The sequence below is a fragment of the Ambystoma mexicanum genome, chromosome 2p (assembly GCF_040938575.1).
Source record: "Ambystoma mexicanum isolate Mex_15411 chromosome 2p, UKY_AmexF1_1, whole genome shotgun sequence".
Classification (NCBI taxonomy): Eukaryota; Metazoa; Chordata; class Amphibia; order Caudata; family Ambystomatidae; genus Ambystoma; species Ambystoma mexicanum.
The window spans coordinates 520,120,538-520,144,322 of NC_090923.1; the positions used below are offsets into that span (position 1 = coordinate 520,120,538).

The 23,785-nt window shown below is 44.9% G+C and overlaps 1 protein-coding gene across 1 annotated transcript in view; it reads left to right on the forward strand.

The window, feature by feature from the left end:
• Nucleotides 1–23,785, forward strand: part of PPARG (peroxisome proliferator activated receptor gamma) — a 370,714-nt gene that overhangs the window by 218,401 nt on the left and 128,528 nt on the right. Inside the window, exon 4 of the mRNA XM_069643932.1 lies at nt 8,901–9,039. Within this exon, the coding sequence (XP_069500033.1) occupies nt 8,901–9,039 (139 nt within the window). The remainder of the gene's footprint in view (nt 1–8,900; nt 9,040–23,785) is intronic.

Here is a 23,785-nt window from a genome sequence, read left to right on the forward strand (position 1 = left end):
CTGAGGTTATGCTCAGGAGTTTCCCTTTCCCAGCGAACCTGGTCTCTATCCGCTCCTGCTCCCTGTTGCAATCCAAGAGCCTGCGCCTTCAGTTCCTCAGTTAAGGCCTTACTAGACTCTATCAGTCTCTCCTGCATCGCTACCTGTTGTTGGAGCCTATCGTTGTGCTGGCAGAGAGCCTCATTCTCTCTCTGCGTTTCCTGATTGGTCCTGGAGCACTGGGCCAGTCTTTGCTGCAGGAGGGTTACCTCCTGAGCTGTGTCCCTATTGGCCTGCTCCTGTCTTGCCAGAGCCTCCTCCACCCTCCTGGTGTGCTCTAGCAAGTCCTGGTGTTATTTTTGGAGGTCACCCAGTCCCTGGTGGGCCAGGTGATTTTCTTCCATTTTTCTTCTTAAGTGGCAGACTTCCTGGCCTAAGGTGTCCCTTTCCTGACCAAGAGCTTGAATTTGTGACGCCAGGTCGTCCCTTTGCCTTTGGAAGGCACCAGCTTTCTGGCGCTCCTGATCAAACTCTGCCTGGGTATCCAGGTCTTTCAGGATCAGTTTATTGCTCTCCTCTTTCTCTCTGTCTAGTTGGATTCGCAGGGTGGCTACCTGCTCTGTGCATGCCCTGTTGAAATTGATCTGTTGCTCCAGCTTTTTCTGGCTCTGCAGTAGGGAGTCCAAACTGTCTTGGCGTATCTTCTGCAAGGCCAGAATTCTGGTATCCTGGTCAGCCTTTTCCTGTTGCCTACTATCATTTTCTGACTCCTGGCTCCCCTGCAGCCTCTGCTCAGAAGAGACCAGGTCAGATTGGACCTTCTCTAACGCCATCTGTCGCTTATTCGCCAGATCTTGGCTTTCAGTACATTTATCCTGCATGTCTCCCATATATAGGTACAGGTATGCCGCTATCCTGGCAATCTTATTGTGTTCATCTTTGGCTTTAGGAGCCATATATAGTTCATTCAGGGCCACATGTAATGGACCCTGATCTCTCCATATGTCTGACCCTGTTTCAGTGACCTGTTGGGCGAAGGCCTGCAACCAGACCGGTTGGTCCTGGTGAGTCCACTCACCTCTCACAAATAGCTTATGTAAGAGGTGCTCCCTCGCTATTTTCATGTCTTCCAAGGTCGTCATTCTAGAGATTGATCTCTGTCCTGACTTACAGAAATTAGTATTTTATTTTTGTAAAACAGACCTTTTCCTTAGAGTGTCCCTTTGAAGAGTGCTTTACAGCGTAAAACAGCGTGGTGATCCGACCGGATGTATGTATCCTGTCAGTTAGCACACTGTATTAAGCTGCACAAGTGATAGATCTAACCTAGACATCCCAGACGAGCCCCCAATTTGTAAGAGGATTCAATTCAACACTACAGCTAAGTCAATGCCTAGTCTGGGATACTGAATAGAAACCCTTATTGATATATCTTTATGTCCAGTTCATGAGTTCTGGATGACTGCCCCTATATAACACCCCTCTCTTGGAATCCCCCTGACCCCACTGAGCCAAGAAGTAGTTCTGTTTTGCAAGTTTAAAAGGTTTATTTGAGAATTTAAACAATATATATATATATCACACTTTTATAATGAATTAATAATTGAATATCACACTTAATCTGAGCAGTAATCAATAATGGATAGTCTGGCACTAGCACACTTCTTTATAATCAATGATGAGTGGGTATAGGGTGGATAAGATAGCAACAACACTTTTATGGTTTCAAATAGATGCTATGTGGAATGAAATTGCAGTACAGAAAATAACTTGATAGGATTTCAGCAAAAGACAATGTAATCACTTTCTTGGACAATTCACCCCCCCCCCCCTTTATGCAATGTAAGGAGATGTAGCTGAGAGCACACAGTTCTTAGGAATGCAATCAAATAGAATTCAGTTCAATTCCCCCCCAGCAGGTTATACAACAGATAGGAGTTTTGAAACACAGGCAAAATGCTTTGAATATGGTGACAATGAAGTGAGAAATATGCTGAAAATGCTTTTAATTCCCTTTAGGAGGTTCAGGGTGGGTGAGAGATACTAGGGATGAGTGCAGGCTCACTTTAGCAATGATTCAGAGATGGTGATTAAGAGGCAAACGAATTTTTAGCAAGGAAAGAAATGACTGCTGATGGTTACACGTGGCTGGATTTTTAACCAAATCGCAAATCGCTGCAAAAGCCCAAACGGTTGCAAAGATATGAACGATTTTCTAAAGGTCGTTTTTCGAATTTAAAGTAACTCAAATTGACAGGTGACAGCTTTTAAAAATGACAGGTGACAGCTATGCGGCTGCAGAATTGACAAGTGACAGTTAGGAGGCAGTTCTACTTAGATTAAATAGATTGAATTATATCACTGGAAACTAAGAGATTTGGTTTCACACCGTCCTAGCTGTACTCACAATGTATTTGGAAGGCCTAGGTCTCACGGATCGGGTCAAGATGGCTTTGGTTCTGGTTTCGCCCCGGACGGTCTCTGCGCACAGCACTTCACAGCAATCTGGTCTCTGGTTCTGTCCGGCACCGGTTCTGGCACAGTCTGGTCTCTGGGTACAGCGTCTCTGCACAGCTCCTGGATCTTTCTGCACAGCTTTCTCTGGACACAGCGCTGATCTGCACGGCTCCTGGATGCTGCTACCGCTGTTAGGTTTGCTGGATGCTGAGGCCTGCTGAAAAGAGTCCTCAGTTTGTGGGTTTAGGCCTCTGATTTGAGTTCTGAATCAAGTTCTTTGGAGTTTTAAAGTCTAAGTGTTGGATCTGGTATCTTCTGGATGTTATGTGGTCCGGCAGGGCACGTTGCAGCAACTGGATTTGAATGTCCTCTCTAGCTTCCAGTGGCTCTTTTTATGTCTTTTGAAAGTTGGTGTGTGTGCAGCATCACTAGCCAGCCCCTCTCTCAACTGGTCATTGGTCAAGCTTTCCGCACTGCTTGGATTGGGGGAAGGAAATGTGTGTCATAGTGATGTCATTTAATGGCCTGCAGAAAGGACACTCCCCTGTCAAATTACACACAAATCTATATTTGATCAAAATACACATTTCTCAAATACATAGTGGTTTGTCATTGCATGTACATATTACCTATAACATGAGGTAGTCTCTGTCCCAAATCTGCTCTTCCTGAGGGCTTGCATTCAAAAATGGCAACTTATTTTCGATTTTAGTGGGTTATGCAACCTTGGTTCTTCATTAAAAGTTATACACATATACGCAGTCTGTCCATACCTACTCCAGTAAATTCCCATATCTCTAGCTTAAACACAGAGTATGTGGTGTCAATAAATAGCAGGTTTTTGCCCCAGAACATCACACAAATTGGAGTTTGGGCTTGAATCGAAGGTACATTTTTTAAATTAAGGCTCTCAAAGTTATACATTCCTGACATTTCATTACAAAGAGTTATCAGTATTTTTATAAACTGTATTTTTTGCTTTCAATTCAGTTCTCAGAATGTTGGAGTCCACCACCAAGACTTGGGTGGGTCAGAAACCATGCCTCTGCTGGCAGGCAGGCCTTTGTTGACAGGAAACAGTCAAAATCAACATATTCTATTCAAGTGCAAGGGTCTATTGTGTGGTCTCTGGGAGGCTTAGGTCAGCAGACCAGGGGGTCACTTTGCATTTGGTTATTATGACCATGTTATATCCTGGGCTGTGGTGTGAATCTCTTGAGGTGAGAGGGTTTCCCAGGCTTCTGGCCTCTGGGAACAGCAGGTGGCTAATTTTTGATTAAAATGCAGCCTTTGAAGTCAGCTGAGTCAAATTCCTTTGTCAGCAACTGCACTCAGTTCTCCTGTCAGAGTTTAGACCGCTAGCGCCGCCTTGAGGATTTTGTTGGTACTGCATCCATTTTTGGGATCTTTCTTGGATTAATGCATTCCAAACAGGAATGGTTCTTACATGGTAGTAAATAATCCTTGCTTAACATTGTTTTGATGGGGTTCCTTACAGTAAAATGGTTATGTGGAACCCCACAAAAGGGTTGAATCTTTAAAGTGGTCCGATGAGCCACGATTTCAGCAACTTTTTGACATCAGTAACAGTGGATTTTGTTAACAAAGATCTTTCTTTACACTGGTGGGTGGCAAGTTAGGTAACCATTTTGGTGTGCGCACAAACTGCGTGGTTCTCCTGGATTCTGGCGCACATGTGGGCTTTTTGGCCATCTTGGATTTTCTAAGCCCACAGCACCAAATGTTACAGCATGATAGCTCAAACGTGGGTCAGGACACCCAACACACTTAACATTTATTTTATTTCAACTACACAACTAATATGTTCTGTTGATTTCACACTCAATGAACCAGTGGGAGTTGGAGCTTTAATCCCAAATATGTTGACATCGTATGGAGCAGCCGGGTGACACTGTATGTAGCAACAGTGGGTGTTGTTAACAGTAGATGGGCAGCAGCCCTCTGGCCCCATGCAAGACAATATTTGGACCCTGGCACTTCTTTTCTTACAAATTAAGCATTGCATAGAGTACCTGCTTACTGTTGAAGAGTGCTGGTACTCTCCCGTTTAAAGTACTGGCATCATGAGGAGACGTACTGGTACTATGTCTTTCAAATCAAAGAAGCGTAGGTACTCAAGAGCAGCAAGTACCTAACGATTTGAAAGACTGGTTGCAATGGCTGTGGCACTTTGTTGAACTCCTGATGCTGCGCGCTCTCATGCGCAGAATGCGCAGTAAGTTGCTTTCTAGAGGAGCAGCATTTCCTGTGCAGACTTGCTTGCGGACAGCATTGGCATGAATGGTTTTTGCGCAAGGGGACCACAGAGACTAGAGCCTGTGCAACTTTAAACATGATAGAAAATAGGCAGAGGTTGTCCTATTGCTTAGGTTTGATTTGTATATTAATATTTACCATCATGAACCAGTTTCCTTGTGTTCCCCTTAAATATTTAACACGATGGATGATCAGGATAATATCCAAAATGTCAAATTATAGCGGCTGTTCCTAGTGTTTTGTTGGCTTAGGTATACCAGAAGGACTGTGGGTCACACTACGAGCTCACCGTTGATGTGGCATTTATAAAGCCGCTGTACATAAGTGTTTAATGTTGCAACAAGACAAGGAGTGGGAAACAAGGGAGGACAAAATAACTATCTTACTAGGCCTTGTGTCATTCTTTTCTCACAAGTGCAGGAAGAGGGAAGGGGAGAAATGCCAGGGGGGAGAGGAAGGAAGAAGTGCAGTTAACTCACAAGTACAGCCAGCGGGTGGCTCTTAAGTGCAGAGAGAAGGGACTGTAAGGTTGCAGAGACAGACCCTTAAGGGCTGGGGAGCCCGGAGGCAGTGCGAGAGCAACTGGACATGCAGGAACCTGGGCCTGAGTTCAGAGGGTGACCAGGTGACCACTGTGCAGAGTAGTTAGTTGCATCAGCAGGGGAGAGGAAGAGAGAAATCAGAAGCTAAAAGGAAGGTCTTGAGTTGCTGCTCCGTTCCAGCTCCCAGGGCCCAACAAACCCTCCCCCAGTGCACAGACGGAGGACTTAGCCAAGGGCAAGTTAAAACTGTTGCTTATTACACAAACCAACAGGGATCATACAGGACATCTCCCGGACTCACAGCTCTTAAGCCTGTGTCGGGCCATTTTGTTTGATTTCTCTCGAAACACTTGTGTATAGGCACCTTATAAATACCATACCATATCATATCATATCATACATCACAACATGGGACTCTTCCCCAAAATCCTACGAGAAGACAGGATTGGGTAGTTGAGGTGGTAGTGCCTATGCACGGCACCTATAGATACTACTCAATTGGACTTCACATGTCAGGTGGCTTGCCTGCCCCTTCCCCAAAAAACTATTAAATTGTTACAGGGTCGCATGATTACCATTAGCCCTTGCCCTCTGCCATCCACCCCTGGATTTCTGTTCCCTGATTGGCTGGAGCTGATCTACCCAGGCCTGGGACCCAACTCTGTTCTCAGAGCTCATTGCACCTTCTAAAGGTGATGAGAAAGACTATGGGCCTCATTACGACCCTGCGCTCCCGTAATGAACGGTGTTGGTACAGGACCGGCACCGTTCATTACGGGATGCCCTATTACGAGGTCCCCTAGCGGGACCCGCTCAGAACGTCTGGTCAGACCAGACATCCTGAGCATGTCCCACAGGGGCACGAGGGAGCTAATAACGCTAGTTATTTAGTTAACGCTAATTGGCTCTGGGTTTTTTCAATTAGGAGTTACCGGGTCCTCCAAGTTTGGAATGACCCAGTAATTCCTTATTGAAGGAACCCGGACCTGGAATCCGTTATGGAGGCAGCCATGGCGCTAATAGCACTATGTATTCCTCCATACTGTTAATGAGGCCCTATGTATTCCCAATGTAACCATCAGTGCTACCACTTTTGCCTGTGAGAGTGCCCTCAGAGTTGCAACGTTGTTTCAAGAATCCATGTTTCACTTCATGTCTGTGTTGTAGAGAACTGTTCGTTTTCCCACCGCAGTTGTAACCATTGTCTGGCTCGGCTGCATCATGTGGTTTAGGACCACAAAATCAAGCTCTCTGGTCTGCAATTAATGAGGATTTATTCTGCTCTTCTGCAGATGGCTCCTTGTCTCTTAGCTTCAGAATGTGCTTTTTGTCTCTCACCTCGGCTGCGAGCCCTGGCCTGCTGTTTTGTGCAGCCTAGTTCCACTTTTCTTCGCCTCTCATCCTGTGGCTTTTGGCCTCATGTAACCTCACTATAGTTATACTATGATTTCTATATATCTATACCATGCTATGTTTCCTTTTAGTTTAGTAGTATTTCTTATACGATCTTGCCATTCCATAGGGTTAGTTACGATAAGCATCTGCAAGCTTGCTCTGCATATCTTCTTTTGCCTTGAGTTCAGCGTGTGTGCACTCGGCTAATGAGAACAATAATAAATGTTTTCGACAGTATGTATATGTATCTGCCCTCTATCTACAGAACTGTGTAAGCATGTTCTTTGTGTGCGCACATGTGTGTCTGTGTAACTTCGTGCATGGCTGCGAGTTTGCTTCATGACTATCGTGTCATGGTGTCACTAATGACGTCAGCACAATGGTTTTCCGTTGTTAGTCAATCTGATCCATCGAGGAATTTGGATCGGTGATCAGAGTAGTGGCACCTGTATCCATAAAGACATTGGGCCTCATTACAACTCCGCTGGTAGCCATGCCGGTAAAACCGGCCGGCTGCTGCCGGAGTTGTGATTTATTCCGGCACCTGGCTGCACGGAAACACTGGGGGATTGCGACACCAGTGTTCCTGCAAGTCAGGGGCCGTGAAAATGTAAATCCCCATTCCCATTTGAGTCCCATAGGACTCAATGGGAATGGGTATGAGGGAAGCACTGGCACCGTTAATAACAGTGCTGGTGCTTCCCGGAAAGTTTGCGGGCGGGTACCGTCCCGCCCGCCAAGTCAGGCCTCAGGGGCAGGATGGCAGCCACCCACAGACCCGGAGTGTGCCTGTCTGGTAACAACGGTGCTGGTAGGCTTACCGGCACCACTGTTACCGGACCGGCATGCTCATAATGAGACCCATTGACTGGATAAGGTTCGAATGGCTGTCTAAGAGAATACCTATTTGCATATGTGAATGTCACTGGCCCACCTGGGGGCTGTCCAAACAGTGAGTTGCTTTGTGCATTCTTCACTTTTCAGGCTCTCGTGTTCATGGAGTTGAGGATGGGCATTCCAGGGACCCTCTTTTCATTTGTTTTCATGAAACTCCTTTTCTATTCATTCTCCGAGATTGTTTGGCACTGGAAGTTCACCTTTAGGTTTAAGGAAACTGCTCAATTGTTATTTTCTTGCATGCTGTTACTGATTGCATTTTTATGGTACTTTCTAAACGATCAGATCAAGATCATATTGTGAAATGTACATCACTTCATAAAGAACTGTAGGAGACTCAGACATAAAGAAACAAAATGCTGAAATGGGCAAATTGTTTCCAGAAATGATATAGGTCCAAGGAAGACCATTGGAAACTATCCACAAATTAATTTGGGATTAAAAGAAGTGATCCAACAGTTTGTCGTAACTAAATTAAAGAAGGATAATAAGTCTTTAACATTTTAGGAATTACTTCAAATGTTGACAAAAGTGTGTTGTTTTGTTAGTTAAATGCAATCAATTCAAAAACACTTGGAGACCAATGTATGTCTGAGATAGGGGAATCAATCTGCAGACTGTGCAAACTTTGGGGCTAATTTACAAAAATGCTTTAACATGGGAAAGTCCCATTGAAAACATGTCTGTAAATCAGACCCTTTGAATATAAAACCATAAATCCCCACAGCTGGTCCTTCCTTGTCCCTTGGAATAGCAGCATGCACCACTGGCCGGATGTGGCTCAAGCCACCGCTTCACCAACTGTTGTGGAAACACCATCCTTCAGTTGCTTGATGCCCTGGGCAGGCAGTGTATGGTGGTTAGACGCAGGAGACAGACTAGAAACCGTTGGTGTCACGCATAGTGTTCCATTGTTAGTCTTTACACCCATGCCGCATGTCAGTTCCCCTTCCCTGGTTGCACGGCCCACTCCTTCAGGGTTATGGAGACGGCAGATGCCCGCATGGACAGAGTCTATCTTTAAAGATATGCGAGCATTGCCAAGTCTAGGGTGCACTTGATTGGACCTTGGGCTCGCTGCATGTATCATGGCCGCCAGTTGGTACTTTTTATTTTATAAAAAGCTTATCGGTGAAATCGTTTTTTGGGAGCGAGTAGCCTTTTTTAGCCCAAAAAACAAATCACCAACAAAAAACATGGATGCTTGAATGTGTGATGTCGCCAATGAACGAGGGCTTCAAGTGGGGTCTGTACATTTGGAAGCCACTGTAGTTAATAGACCCTGCAACACTGGAGGGATGTGTTTGCCCCTTTTTGTATGGTTGATTTTCTGCCTCTGCTTTTGTCTTGTAGGGTTTCTTTCGGAGAACAATACGATTAAAGCTTATTTATGACCGGTGCGATCTAAACTGCAGAATACACAAGAAAAGCAGAAATAAATGTCAGTACTGCAGGTTCCAGAAGTGCCTTTCAGTGGGCATGTCGCATAATGGTAAGTGCACGGTGAGCAAACTCAAGTAAGATATGGCGACCGGTGCACAAGCACAAACCGGTGTAGCCGTGATCAAGGAGCATGTGGGATACTCGGTTCAGAGGATTCTCCGGTTTACAGGTCATAGATAGTTCATGCATCCAGTCAAAAAACAGGGAGCACCCACAGATGTTACAACTCAACAGTCACACCAGGTTCTGACTGCCATTTCTGAAACACTTGCAGCCTTCATGCAATGTTCCATGCTGCATCACAGTGGTGCCTTCATGCTCCACCCATCACCCCTGCAAACATACACGTAGAATGCAACAAGACCACCATCATGTGGGTCATTAGCCATATCATTTTTCAGTCCCCCTCCACAAAGAGTTAAATTGAATAGGACAGCTGGCTCATCCAGTCACATTTGGGTGTGTCTGATATAATGCTTTGACCAACCTTAGTCCCTTCTTGATCGTCCAAACAAAATGAACAGATACAATTTGATCCTTTTCACGTTGCAAGCAATGTTGGTCCTAGGCAAGAAATAGTCAGAGCAGTGTCATCATTAAGTCTTAGTCTACTTGGTTTAATATGTGATATCAGTCCTTAAGACAATGGGTGAGGTCCATCAAAACCAAGCTTTGTACACCATCATGGCGATCCTCCCACGCTGTGTCTAATACATGTTCTTCACTAATGCAGCTCACAAATAAATGCTCCTATTGTGTTGACAGCAGTTAATGGGAAATTAAAATGTGAGCTCATGGGTGCCAACTTTTCATTTTCACTACAGGGACAGAAATTCCCCCACCCTGCCCTAAATAGGAGCAAGCAACCAGCCAACCCATCCCCTGGCTTTACACATTTTATAGCACTTGTTTTTTTTATAATGAATTGCTGAGCTGCCCCCTTCTACTTTAGGGTGTGTCTATGGATCCCTTAATGTGCTCACAATAATTGTATTATCAACTGTGCAGTTCATGTACATGATTTCAAATTCATCAGTATTTCATCTCCAGCCACACTGACCCTGTGTCTAGACTAATTGAGGATATATCAGTGGCAACACGTCCATAATGAGGGAAGGGGCCCCGACCAATTGGGAGCCTCGTCCATTATGGAGGAGTCGAGAAGCCAAACCAGTGTAAACACTGAGAACTCTCTCAGCTGCTTTCTGCAGTTGAGGCAGCGCTCTTGGGCTGGATTGAACTGTCAAAGGGAAATGTGGTTTCCGTTTGACAATTCTACTGCCCAGTTGCGCATGTCCAATGGGCCTTCCAAGCTAGGGGTGTTTTACTTCCCCAGCCTTTTTAACAGCCTATTGGGGATGCTGGTTGGGGCATTGTATGTTTGTATGTGTGAGGAGGAGCTCCTGCACATACAAACAGAGCAGGGAGCTTCGTCATCAGCCCTCCGGCTCTTACACGCATGTGCAGGAACCAGGAAGCATGCTTTGCTTCCTGGCTCCTGTTCGTGTTACACACGGTATTTTTTTTTCACTGAGCATCTATGATAGATGCCTCGAAAAAATACCATCCCTGACCCCGGACACCCAAGCGCCTTGCGTGCGCACATAATCACATTGTGTGCATTTGAGATGCTCGAAGCCTCAGGGGCCAGGCACAGCATTTTTCTACTAGTCATCTATAATAGATGCTTAGTAAAAATTCCCATGACTCACATTGATTGTGTGCATGTGAGGCACTGGGGGCCATGGGTAGGCATGGCATTTTTACTGGGCATCTATGATAAAGCAAGCATGATAAGTGTTAATATGCAGCTCGACTGACATTTTAATCCAGTCTCTCCTTTTCTTACTGTGGCATGACATTTTGTAGTGGGTATCTTTGATAAAGGAAATATGCAAAGTGGTATTACGTTGCTAGACTGGCATTTTGGTGCAGCCAGCCTAGCTATTTCATAGTGATGTATGCCATTTTTCCTCAGCCATCTTTGATAAAGGAAGCATGCTAGGTGTTATTATGTAGCTAGACTATCACCCAGTTTGGACATGTTTTTATACTGTTGCATGGCATTGTTAATGATGAAACCAACTGGAGTATGTTCTTACGTGGGGCACTGCCATATATTGGTAGAACACGCGTGGGCATGTTTTCTTGTAGAATTATTACTGGCATTATGTGCAAAGTTAACATCAAAATATTTTCATACTGGCAAATAAATCTGTTGGGGAAATCCTCCTGTGCACTGTTGGTGACTTGCATCTATAGGATTTTTATCATTAGTTACCCTACAAAACCAGTTGAAAACTGTATGCCTTTCTAGCCATTTTTTCACCTTTTTAAGACATTATTTTAAACATTTCTCAGGGGATCCAAACAATCTTGATTGGTCAGGCAGCCTTGCAACGTTCTATTGCTTTGGCATATTTGGGGGAAATATGTATGCCCCTCTAATTGATAAATTCACTAGCTGCTACTGGGACATATAGCCATAAACTGAAAACTGCAAAATGAATTCAATAGGGCCAACGTGAAATTCCTGCAACCATTGCTAAAGAGCCAAGGGAGCAGCTGCCTCCTTCCCCCTATACTCGGTGCCTGTAGATGATATTTCACCCGTTAAACAGACAGTCCTTGACTGTCATTTGAAACCAAGCCAAGAGTTATATCTCTTCTGTTAAACTGACTTTTTTGTCTGGCTATTATATAAAGCTGAGCTGGAGGTGATGTCTCTTCTGCTAAATATCAAATCTAACTACACAGTATTTGAAGCTGTGTTGTGAGTGGTGTATGCTTAAGTTAAAAGAATGCAGTCTCTTGATGAGTGCATAGTGCATTTTTGCAACTGTTGAACTTGAGTTTGCGTTTTAGGATGTTTTTCTAACTTGATGCAAAACATGTATTTTCTTAAACCTACTCTGGCACATTTTTTTACCAGCTTCGTAAAATGTATGTATATTTAAACTTGTTTGAACTGTTGAACCTTATGTGATATACCACCACCCCATCCCCCTTGTTTCATTTGTGCCCCATGGTTTGCCCCCCAATACTGTGTTCTTGTGACGCCACTGCTGCAAAGCCATGGTGCTACCACCTTTACCAATCCCATTGACAGTCAGTGTATTTAAGGGTGGGTCTTCGTCTCTGCGAAGCAATTGTAGCGCAGGCATTTACAGTGCTGCAATTGCTTTGTGGGAAAGAACAGCGAAATGGGGTTGAAGGGGGAGGTGTGAGAGGGGGCTGTAAAGGGTGTGGCAGGTAGGTGCTGGGAAGGTAGCAGCCGAGTAGGTGCAGTTGCCTGCTAAGAGGCTCACAGGAGGAGGTGGGCAGGTAAGAATGACTGAGTAGTCACAAGGTAAGGGGTGGGGTCATGGGTGGCAGCAGGGAGGGATTGGAGTGGGCAAGGGGAGAAATGCCCCTTCGTAGTAAGCAGTAGATGGAGGGGCAAGTAGAGCACTCTTCCCTTTGATGCAATGGGTTCAGGGAGAAAGGGGAACAGTGATAGAAAGATTTTATTTATTTATTTATTTATATTTGTAAAGCGCCTGGCAGCACCGAGGCATTGCAGCGCTGTTTCAAGAATGTGACTTAGTTACAGATTGCAGGCAGTGTTCCAATGGTCTAATACCTTACAGGTTGGCATGACGAGCGGGAGCACAGAGAGGAGTCTGATCCTGTGGTCCCGATATAGAGCCGGCTTATACGAACAACACGGTTTTTAATGCTTTTCTGAAGACCGTGTGGGATTCAATGCCTGGCATAGTAAAGACCCGCACAGGCAATGACTGCATAGATTTAGCCATGTGGAGAAATTCCTAGCATTAGAAATGGCTGGATGACTGAATTGTGACGGGGTGCATCAATATTACTTGGTTTGGGCTATTAGGTATCGCTTTGACTAGTTTTTTTTAAAGCAGTTTCTGAGCGTTCATGACTTAATTGGAGTTGTAACATGCAAGTGGTGTATAAAAATGTCTTAACCAGACCTGCCTTCTGCCACTCGATTTATAAGCACTATGCGTGTCCTAAACCAAGGTCCTGTTAAAAACAAGCGTTGGCAAAGTCAACAGGTTTAGCCTGTGTATAGGTATTAGGGATTTGCCAGGCTTTGCTATTAGATACCCTAGTGCTCAAACCATGTTGCACCTGGTGCAATCAATAGCCAGTTAATGCTAGCACGGCAGTGCCTGGCAAGTGCAGTTCCCATGCCTGAGCAAAAACCTAAACTGTCGGCATTGCCAATGCCTATGTTTCATGGTTGTCACAAAGCCGTTCTGCTCATGGGACACACAGGACCTGATTTTCAAACCGGTTCCCACTGGGGTTTTACCATAAAAAAGTAAATAAGACCCACAGGCTCATGGGCGATTTATATATGGTGTTAGAAGCAATGACACAAAACATGGCTCCTGTAGTTACATTTCTCCCCATGGAAGATCTATGTAGCAACGCATGGTTTTTTTTGTTGTTGTTTGGTTTATTTAAAGCTTTTAAACACTTCGAACAATATATTATAAAAATACACAAGGTACATTAAATGTACAAAACAAGCAAGAAATTGTCATATAAGCAACAAAAACATTAAAACAAACATTCTGGCTAGTTTTTTTCTGCATCAGGCAGAGCTGAGCCTGTCTAGAGAGGCTGTTTATGATGCACGCCCCTTGTTCTCTTGTGGACCCTCCTACCGATTGAGGGCACTCTCTGTTGCCACAGTTTTGCTAAATAGGGAAGCAGAAAAGGGGCATTACATGAAAAAGAAACAGCTCTTAACCTTTCTGAAATGTGGATGTGCCCAATAGCAGGGTTCGAAACTGAGACAAGTTCTCTTTAAGGCCGCTGCACGCAGCAAGCCTCAGCCATTAACCTGGCCCTCATTGCCAAGGTCATGAGGGGGTCACGCTGCAGTGCCAGCAAACTCGTGTTCTTGCGGCTAGTCAGGTTACATTGCACTATAGCACTCCCTGAGATGCTTTTATTGGGCCATCCATTCAATGATTACATGGCATGCCCCTGCTTGCAAACACATTTACAGCTGGTTTACATGGCACAATAAAAAGCCTGCTCGCATGTTATGGCGGCATCAAAGTTTAGAGCTAAGCAATCGCACTGTTTCCTCAAATACACACTCATATTTACAAGTTCCCACATCTGGCTGTGAGACAACGTTTATGAAATGATATTTAGAAGAGGGCACCAACACCGTGGACCATGCTGCATGCTCCATGCCTAATGATATCACCACCTGCACACCTTCATCTGTCTCATGCTTTAAGACTGCACGAGGATGATGTTCACATCGCAGGGGGCATCAGAAGTGCACAGTGAACATGAATTCCGCACTCTATGGCTCGGAGTTTCCCCGACACGCTCCACATCACAGACTTCATATTGCACCAGCCTCCTCCAGGCTGGCTCGCTCGCACCCATTTCTCGCCTCCATGGACGGCGTCACGGCCTTTCAACGTTTTCATATGTTGTGGTTTCAAGGGTGGGACCAGCAACTGCTCCCATGTTGCCAATCATTAGTCTTATAATAAGGCAAAATATTGCTCGAGCAAATGAAGTTTGTAACGCAAGCGCTGAAGAGCGCACATATAAAGCAAATGAAAACACCCAGTTGCTAACAGCCACCGATTATCACAAGACGGCCGGGCAGATGAAACATGAAATGCTCACTGAAAAGCTATACATTCTTCTTTGCCATCAAGGGGCTGATGTGGAGGAACTGGTCTTAAAAGAAAACAATCTGATAATAGGTGGCCATTTAGTGTTTCAGCTTCCTGCTGGTTGACTGTCTTGTGGTAATTGGCGGCATTTAACCCCTGGCTGTATTTGTCTCCATTATAAGGTAAGCACCCCATGGGACTGTTCACCACTCTAAGCAAGGGGCTTGGGCGGGGGCAACCATCATGTTGAAGTGGCCCCGCACTTCTTCAGCCGGGCCTCCTGGCCTCTCACACTCCTACTTACTGAGCAGAGCCACACCTATGCGGTCAGGTCCAGGTACCTGCTCACCCTGCCACCCTCCCGCACTGCCTCCAGGCCACCCATTGCAATGGGGTCTGCATCTGTACCCATACAGCCCCCCTTTTTTTCTTCCTGCACTTATCAGACCTACCCTGTCTGCTGCCTTAAACCTAGCACTTGCAAATTGCTGACTGCATTACCACTGTTTGTTGCCTTTATTATTTATTTATTGTTACTTATCTGTTTCTCCTCTGCTTCGCACTTTCTACTTCTCCCCCCTTCCATGCACTTTTCCCCTCCCCCTCTCCCATGCACTTGCGTGTTTTCAATGTCACTGGGCCTAGTAAGATCGCTGTTTTGTTCTCCCCTGCTCCCCTCCCTTGCCTTGTCGCGCTTTGAAACACTTGTGTATGAGCGCGAAAGAAATAAAATATCAATCAATCAAAAAAAAACTCCATGTCCTTCCCTGCACACGTCTCCATTTCCTCTCTCATAATCACACCCTGCTTTGCCTCCTATGTTGTTCTGCTGCTTTCCGGGTCAGTACCATGGGACCCTTCGGTCTCTACCAAGGTACTCCTGGGGTGCTAATCTCTATAAACCCCTTGACAGCAGCCTTCCATTACCTGCCATTGGGTCCAGGGGCCTTGTTGGGTCTTAGCTCCCAGGCCAATATCAGGCAGTAAAGCTTGCCACCGCAGCATTTATTGTTTCATTGTAATCCTTTAAATTCACACTAAGCATTCTTAATGGCCAATCTGCAGGCTGAATAAACGGATAAAGCCTGCAGGTTGGTCACACTGCCACATTCTCAGCCTATCTGCAGCACAGAGTCTACCCACAGACAATTCCCTACGATCACTTAGGCAGATTCTTAGTTTTAATCTAAAAGCCAAAACTATTGCATTGGAGTACAGCCAGGAAAGAGATAGCATGTGAGGAGGCAAGCGCAACTTGTAGGCGTTGTTTGGTTATTTACCCACCCATTGACTGCCAATGGCCAAGCTAACCTTTATGGCCATTCCCGCCAACTTCCTGCCGCTCTCTGCCCAAAACACACTCTCCTGGGATCTCATTGAGATAGATTTCTCAAGCTATAACATCAAATGTTTTGTTATTGAAGAGTATTTACTTATAACTTATTTCAAAGTAGGCTTCTGAGAACGACTGGCTTAACTGGAGTTGTAACCAAGCTACTGGTGTAATAAAAATGTCTTAATCAAGTATGCTTCCAGCCACTTGATTTATAACCAGTATGTGTGTCCTTCTCTTGGGTCCTGATAAAGACAAGCACTGGTAAAGCCAACAGTGTTGGTGTGTGTATAGGTATCAGGTAGGTATTTAATGAGCACTGCTATTATATGCCCATGTAGTTGCACCATTTTGCAGCCGCTACCATCAATGGCCAGTTTGTACCATTACGGCCGTGGCTGGTAAATGGCTTTCCCATGCCTACACAAAAAACTAATACTGTTGGCATTGTCAATGCTTGTTCTACTAGCTACAGGCCTGTTCATAGGCATCCACAGCCATTTCCCCATGACTACCAAGACAGAATTAAATATTATTAAAGGCCCCTGCACACCCAGGCTAATGACAATACTAAATGCATAGTGGCCATCCAAAAATTGAGCAGGGTGGGCCCCAACGTATAAACGCAGCAGGCCTTCCTTGATTCCACACGCAAACACTCGGTGAAAAACCGTGAAACAGCGAAGAAATCACTATGAAAATGGCATGTGCTGCTTCTAGTAGCTATCTGCCACTGGATTGTCCAAATATTAGGCTTGGATGGCTCACCGTGGCTTCGTTATGAAGCCATGACCTCCTAGGGCCTATTGTGCAAAATGGCCGCCGACCGCATGTGTCACTCCCCTCTCCGCGGCATATTTCCGAAGGTGCACCTCACATCTGATCACGAGCACCTTTCAAAGATCACCGCCTGTCCCGGGTGAGTATCCTGACGCTCGTCGCCACTGTTGGCAGTGTTCAATGACTGCCACACTGTGAGCCCCCCACTTCCCCAGACACAAGACACAGAGACTCTGTGCTGTTCGTGTGTGCTCCCCGGTGGCTCTGAAGCCGCCGGGAACGACCCGTTTATTTATACCCACACGCGACAGAGTGAACATCACTCCGTCGTGTGCGTACCTTTAAAGGGCCAGCGCCACAGCCATTACCCCCATGAAATAGAGAGGAAATAGAGGCATTACTTGGATACACTAGTTATGCTCTTTTTGTCTTTTCAGGTTATAATAGCTTTATCGCCCAAGCCATCAGGCCGTACCAGGTGTTATGGACCCATGAATTTAGTTACACTTTTAGGGCTTCCGTACCTGGTCTATAAACCTTACTTATCTTCAAAACTAGAAAGATGCATTATTGAATTAAATGTAACCGAAGGAACATCTTTTTCTAGAAAAATATTGAAGGAACAGAACTGTACGGGAATAGCCATCTATTTAAACAGTGCTATTTAAATGCACGTGGCTTCCTCTTTGCAAGAAGCTTTTTTGATACTACGGTGCATTCTAGCCTCGGGAGGGATCTTTTCATATCCAAAATATGTCTGCCCAACAACATAATGAGCCCCATTGAGAGTTTTGGGGAACAGTAAAGGAAGTGGTATTTTAAATACATTTTGTTTTTGAAGCATTCTGATTATGAGTTAGGATTGCATGAGGCTTTTTCAGCACGGTGCACCCGATCATTACAGCAAACGGGATATTTTATACATAGCAGCAAAGCAAGCACACTCTCCCAGTCATTCACAGTTTGGAGAAAATAAATTCATTAACTAGAATGTGGCACCCAGGGTCGGACTAGGGCATACAATTGTCTCGGGCACCAATGAAAAAGTGGCCCACAATTGCAATTGTAAATTCATTCCTTTTGCGAGAGACTGTTTGAGTAGTACCCAAGGGGAAGTGTTTGATAAAAATGTATGCAAACTGTGCATTTTAAAGAATATGTAACACTGGTCAAAACTACTAGCTGCATGGTGAAGTAACTCATCAAACTGGCCCACATGGGCCACAAAAAAAGTGGCCCAATGTGACCAAAAAACTGGCCCACATTAGTATTTTGAGTTTTTGATTTGGGCATTGTCCTATACGCCAGTCCAAGCCTTGTGGCACGGTAATGACAAGCACTGATCTGAGCTGCATTTGATCTGTAATTCTTGAGGCAGACATTTGACAAACACGTTTCTTGTAAACTCCTCCCATCACTTTAAGTTTAGACCTGGCAAGTTTAAGTTCGTGCAATGGAAACACGTTTATAGGTCCACTTGAAACCAGTGCGTTGCAGTGCAAATCGTAGCGGGCTGTATAAGCCAGTTTATGGCCCAATCCGTGATTATTGCCAAGCCATTCTGAATACTGATTAATATAGGTTTATGACCCGAAGGCTCTACTAACAAAATAGATGATTACCAAGGAGAACTGCTGCTAGGGATGTTTGTGTGCAGTTTTCTAGTGTAGACCTGTCAAATATTATTTATAGCATTTTAAATGTAGATTGTAGCACACCTCCACCGTCATCCGAAATAACATAGTCAACTACCATTGCATTTCTCTGCGTTTATGACGAACAGTGATGTCATCAGTTTGTGCGACAACAGGGTTAAGGTTGGTCATCTTCATTTAAGGGAGCAAAATAGAAGGGCGTCCCATGGTGTGTATTTCATTTCTGAGTCACACGACGGAAGCAGACATCCAAAGACTGAATGAAGCACGATTGAAGGATGACTGATGCAGTCGCCCTCGCAGCTTGAACAATCCATCTAGACAGAACATCAAATAATAAATAATGTATTACTTACTATTAAATAGGGGATTCCCAGTTGCAGGGATTCGCGTAGGCAAAGCCTTCTTAATGCTCGTTGCATTCAGAGTATACCTAAGGCCAACTTTCTTACTGATGGCCTTTGCATTCTGATTAATGCAGGGTGCACTGACCCTCGCACACAAACGTGTTGCTCTTTGGCCCGGACCCACATTTTTCTGTTGTTTGACTATGCAATTCTTTACAAATGTCTTTCTTGGAGGCCTGCTCTGGAAAAATGTGTCTTTACAATACACACAACATATTTAGTTGGATGAAATAAAGCTGTACGTGTGCACACCCCTGACTGCTACCATGTCCGGCCCGGGGCATGGGCAGTCTGATTTACTCTCCAGGGCTCCACAGTTATAGGGGCCGTGCAGGCATGCCTGTTGCTCTCAGCAACCTCCTACCAACCATCCTCCTGCTCCCAGAGGCCCACCAGATACTGCGGGCCCGCAAGTACTGCTCATCACGCTCTTTCTTCAAGCAGACCATTTAAAGTGGCAGCGATGTACAAGTGCTGGACAAGTATTTTGGACAAGACGCAAGAAAACGCTTCTTGTGTTTACTTGTTAAGAACTGCAAAGGGGCATTTTTATTTTGAAAGCACATGGAAAACACCAGCAACATGCCTAAATCTATGCCCTCTTCCAGGACAAATTTGAAAAGGAGTGTGGGAGCCCCTCTGCAGAGAACGAACAAGGGTCAAATACCCTGTTCTATGGAATTTCTTCCGCTCAGGAGGGTTTACTACCACTTTTTAGCTCACTGCACCCTTCACAGCGGAGAAATTTCCATTTGCATATCAGTCTTTGTCCCACCCACAAGGGCAGTACAGGACAATTTATATATCACACAAAACACTTTAAAACTACCTGCCTTGTTTTCACGTATTCATATTTAACACACAAAAAAGCGTTTACTTTGGGTAGAATGTAACATTTTCCTCACATTACATATGAAGCATGCCTTTGTCAAACATTGAAACACAGACAGATGCTTCACACACGTTACCTTTTGTTACAGCCCTTTTTTTGCCTTCTGCTGAATTGCATTCTGGTATTTGTAGTCTTCCATTCAAGGTGGGTGGAAAATGCTACAATTGTACACTTTTTCCCTATCATATTTTGATAAGAAATTATATATTTTTGCAAGTATTTTTCTATGGTCAAACACCATTATTGAAAGACAAACGTGGCAGTGAGAGGGGAAAGGATGAGAGGAGAAGGGAGTTATGAATATTTACACAGGATGTGGCGAGGTTACAGTTCTTGAGAGGGGATGGTTATTTTCCCTGGCTTTGGCCATTTGGTGATTTTCAGCAAACAAGTCGAGGACACATGTGGGTGGACAGCATCCGCCCACTTTTTTCAGAGGTTGTTCACATCCTGTTTGGTGTTTTTGAGGCCACCATTAAAAAGAGTTTGCTTGCTCAAGTGTTCAGCTACTAGGATTTCCCCGCAGGTTGTAATGTTTCAAGTGCAGATGCTTAGCCACAAGAGCACATAAAAGTGTCATTAAATCACACGTCTCATATTTGGATTTTGTTTTCCATGGAATATTTCATTGTAAATTGTGTGGTTTAAAAGGTGCTCACCTTTTACACTTTGCCAACATAGTTATTGCAAATCATCCCCTCTTTAATGTATTTGTGGGTTGACACATTTTTTTGAATGACACTTGTGTACTTTCTTCTAAGGCAGGGGTCCCCAACCTTTTGTGCGCAATGAGCAAAATTGGCATATCAAATTAAATGGTGAGCAACATCCATTTTTCGACGGAATATATCTGCGCACAGTTGGTGGGCAAATTGTTTGCAACACAAATTAGAAATGTAACAAAATTAAAACTGCATATTGAACATTTAATTTGCAGTACTTAATAGTTATATAGACCACGTGTTATTCTAGTCAAGGAAAAGTGCAAGGCCTTTAACTTCATTTGACATTAAGTGGTTGTTTACAAGGAATGTTGAGGAAATTGAGTGGTCAGTAGTACATTTATAGACATATAGGACCAGTCCAGCTGTTCAAAAATAGAGTAGGAGTAAATAAACATTACCAGGGGTTTCAGGTTCCCGAGCAAAATATTAGTGCAAATGTATGGACAGTAAAAATGGCCACAAACGGAGCCTCAGATTCTGCCTAGGATTTTTTGGGATCTTTAATGACAAATCGTGCATTCCTAAGCATGCAAGATCGGCAATACTGTTCCACAGTCATTGATGACTGTATTGTGGATGTTTTTTTTCTTCAGGAATGTTATGAAATGTTACATTTCTTATTGATCAAAGAGTAAACACAATCCTCTTGAGTTCATTTTCCAATGGCCAGGGTAGGCACCACGAAGAAGATATCTGACAGCCAGAGAAGCTGGTTGGCGATGCTTACGCTCGAAAAGGAGGCATTGGAAAGAATTACTAATTCACAAGAAATTAACATATTCTCTTAAAACTGCTGAACAGTTCAGAGGCCACAAAGGAAAGCGTCATTTGTCTGAGTCTGTAGGAGAAACTATCCAGGAGAGAGCTATTGGCAAACCGTGCCCCCACGTTGAGGAGTTCCAGGTTATAGAAAGGGATGCACCATGGTTCGATGCAGAATGTAGAATCTCGAAAAGAAAACACCATGATTTAATGAGGGGTGTGTACACTGCTGGTCAGATTTATAGTTTCAAAATGGCATAAAAAAAATCACGGTAAGACAAAAAAAGAATTTGAGAAAAAAATGGGAGCTTTTTTGAAGGACACCAAATCGTTTTATGTTTATTGCTGTTGTCAAGACAGGCATTATGCCAACCCCTTAGACAAGTATTTCTTGGACCACCAGCCCCTCAAGGTTATAGGCCAATTCCCTTACTGGACATTGGGGCTTATTACGAGTTTGGTGGTATCTCACCGGTACCGTTACTGCCACTTGGTCCAGCGGTATCACTGCCAGATTCCAAGTGGTGGTTTGGCGGTGTTAGTCCCCAATTATGGAGTCCGTAGCACTCCAGGGTGGATTTCGTCGGTATTTGATTGATAGAAACATAATGTGGCGGAATTTACATTTTATTGGAGTCGGTGACAAATCTGTGGATGCTGTCCCTTCTCCCCTATAGGGGAGACCATTCCCATGCGGCCAGCGCAGTACGTCCTCGGTACAATAGTTCCCCTGAGGGTGGTGCACAGGCAGAGGATCACATGGGAGAGGAAACCCCTCCTGGGACTAGGAACAACCCTACCCTGAGAATGCAATATACTCGCCAATCACCAGACCATAGGACCCCCCCCCATTCTTATGACCCAAAGAACAACCCCTTCCCTAGATAAGTACTGGGATTATGAAGAGCACAACTGACCCAAGGAAGATCAAGGTTAGAAATACTGAGACGAGGAAGAATGGGGAAGAGTTGAAAGATATGTTATTGACAACCACTGAGACAAATAAGATGCATGGAGGAATGTAGAGTGTTCTGCATAACCAACATGAGCATTCTAGACAACTTGGAATAAGTACTGGGATGAAGAGGAGGAGCGGAGGTATGAAGAGTTCTCCTAAGAACCACAATGAGCAGTCTAGTTGTTGCTGGCTGCTCATTGGTCAATGCATAGTAGAAAAGGATGAGGGACTCAGGAAGAAGTTGTCTAGTCCTCCATGAAGGAGCTGCAGGAGCCAGCACGGTGCAGGAAAGTGCAGGGAAGCACATCAGGATGCCAAGAGAGGAGCTGGAAGGACAAGGGCCAGTCACAGTGGAAGGACCGAATGGCGAGCTGGCAGAGAGAAGCTCCCGGTGTTCCTGCAGACAGGGAAGCTTGTGAAAGGAAGACCACGCTGTCCTGGGAAAGATTGACACTGCAGTGTTCCTGGGCAGACCAGAGCCCACTACAAAGGGGAGCACTCAGGCTGGCTGGTGGGAAACTAAGACGGTGCTGTCAGCATCTTAATAGTCACAGTACAATGAGCAGTCTAGTTGTTGCTGGCTGCTCATTGGTCAATGCATAGTAGAAAAGGATGAGGGACTCAGGAAGAAGTTGTCTAGTCCTCCATGAAGGAGCTGCAGGAGCCAGCACGGTGCAGGAAAGTGCAGGGAAGCACATCAGGATGCCAAGAGAGGAGCTGGAAGGACAAGGGCCAGTCACAGTGGAAGGACCGAATGGCGAGCTGGCAGAGAGAAGCTCCCGGTGTTCCTGCAGACAGGGAAGCTCGTGAAAGGAAGACCACGCTGTCCTGGGAAAGATTGACACTGCAGTGTTCCTGGGCAGACCAGAGCCCACTACAAAGGGGAGCACTCAGGCTGGCTGGTGGGAAACTAAGACGGTGCTGTCAGCATCTTAATAGTCACAGTACCTGGCAGGCATGTGAACCATGTCTGTCCCCCAACAAGAGAAACTTAAGGGTCTGGGTCCCACTAAACGAAAGCAACATGAGTCCTCTTCCTTGTGGCGGTACTTGGGAGGAAAGGGCTCCAAGTACCCACACACAAAAGAAGGTGTCTGGGACCCACTACATGAGAACCACACAAGTCATCTTCCTCGTGGTGGTACATGGGAGAAGAGAGCTCCAAGTACCCTCACGCAAAGAAGGGGGGTTTGGTACCCACTACAGGAGAAACACACAAGTCCTCTTCCTCGTGGTGGTACTTGGGAGAAGAGGGCTTCCAGTTCCCAAACATAAAGAGGGGTCTGGGGCACAGTCCCATAAGAAGGGAAACCACAGAGTAATTTACTAAGCACCATACTTGGCAAGGAAGTGAACCACATTGGCCCAAGCAGAAAGAGAGAAAGGCAGAGATCTAGGACCTACAAGAGAAGGAACCAGGGCAAAGGAGTCATTGCCCCTGGCTGTGGTCCAATAAATAGAGAGTTGCCAAGAGAAGGAACCAGGACAAGGGAGTGGTTGCCCCTGGTTGCTACAAAGTTTGTGCAACGTTTTACATTTAAGAACTTTGGGTTTGTAACCTGTCTTATTTGAAACTCTTTGATTGGATCTACAACCTATTCTTCTGAATTAAGAAGACAT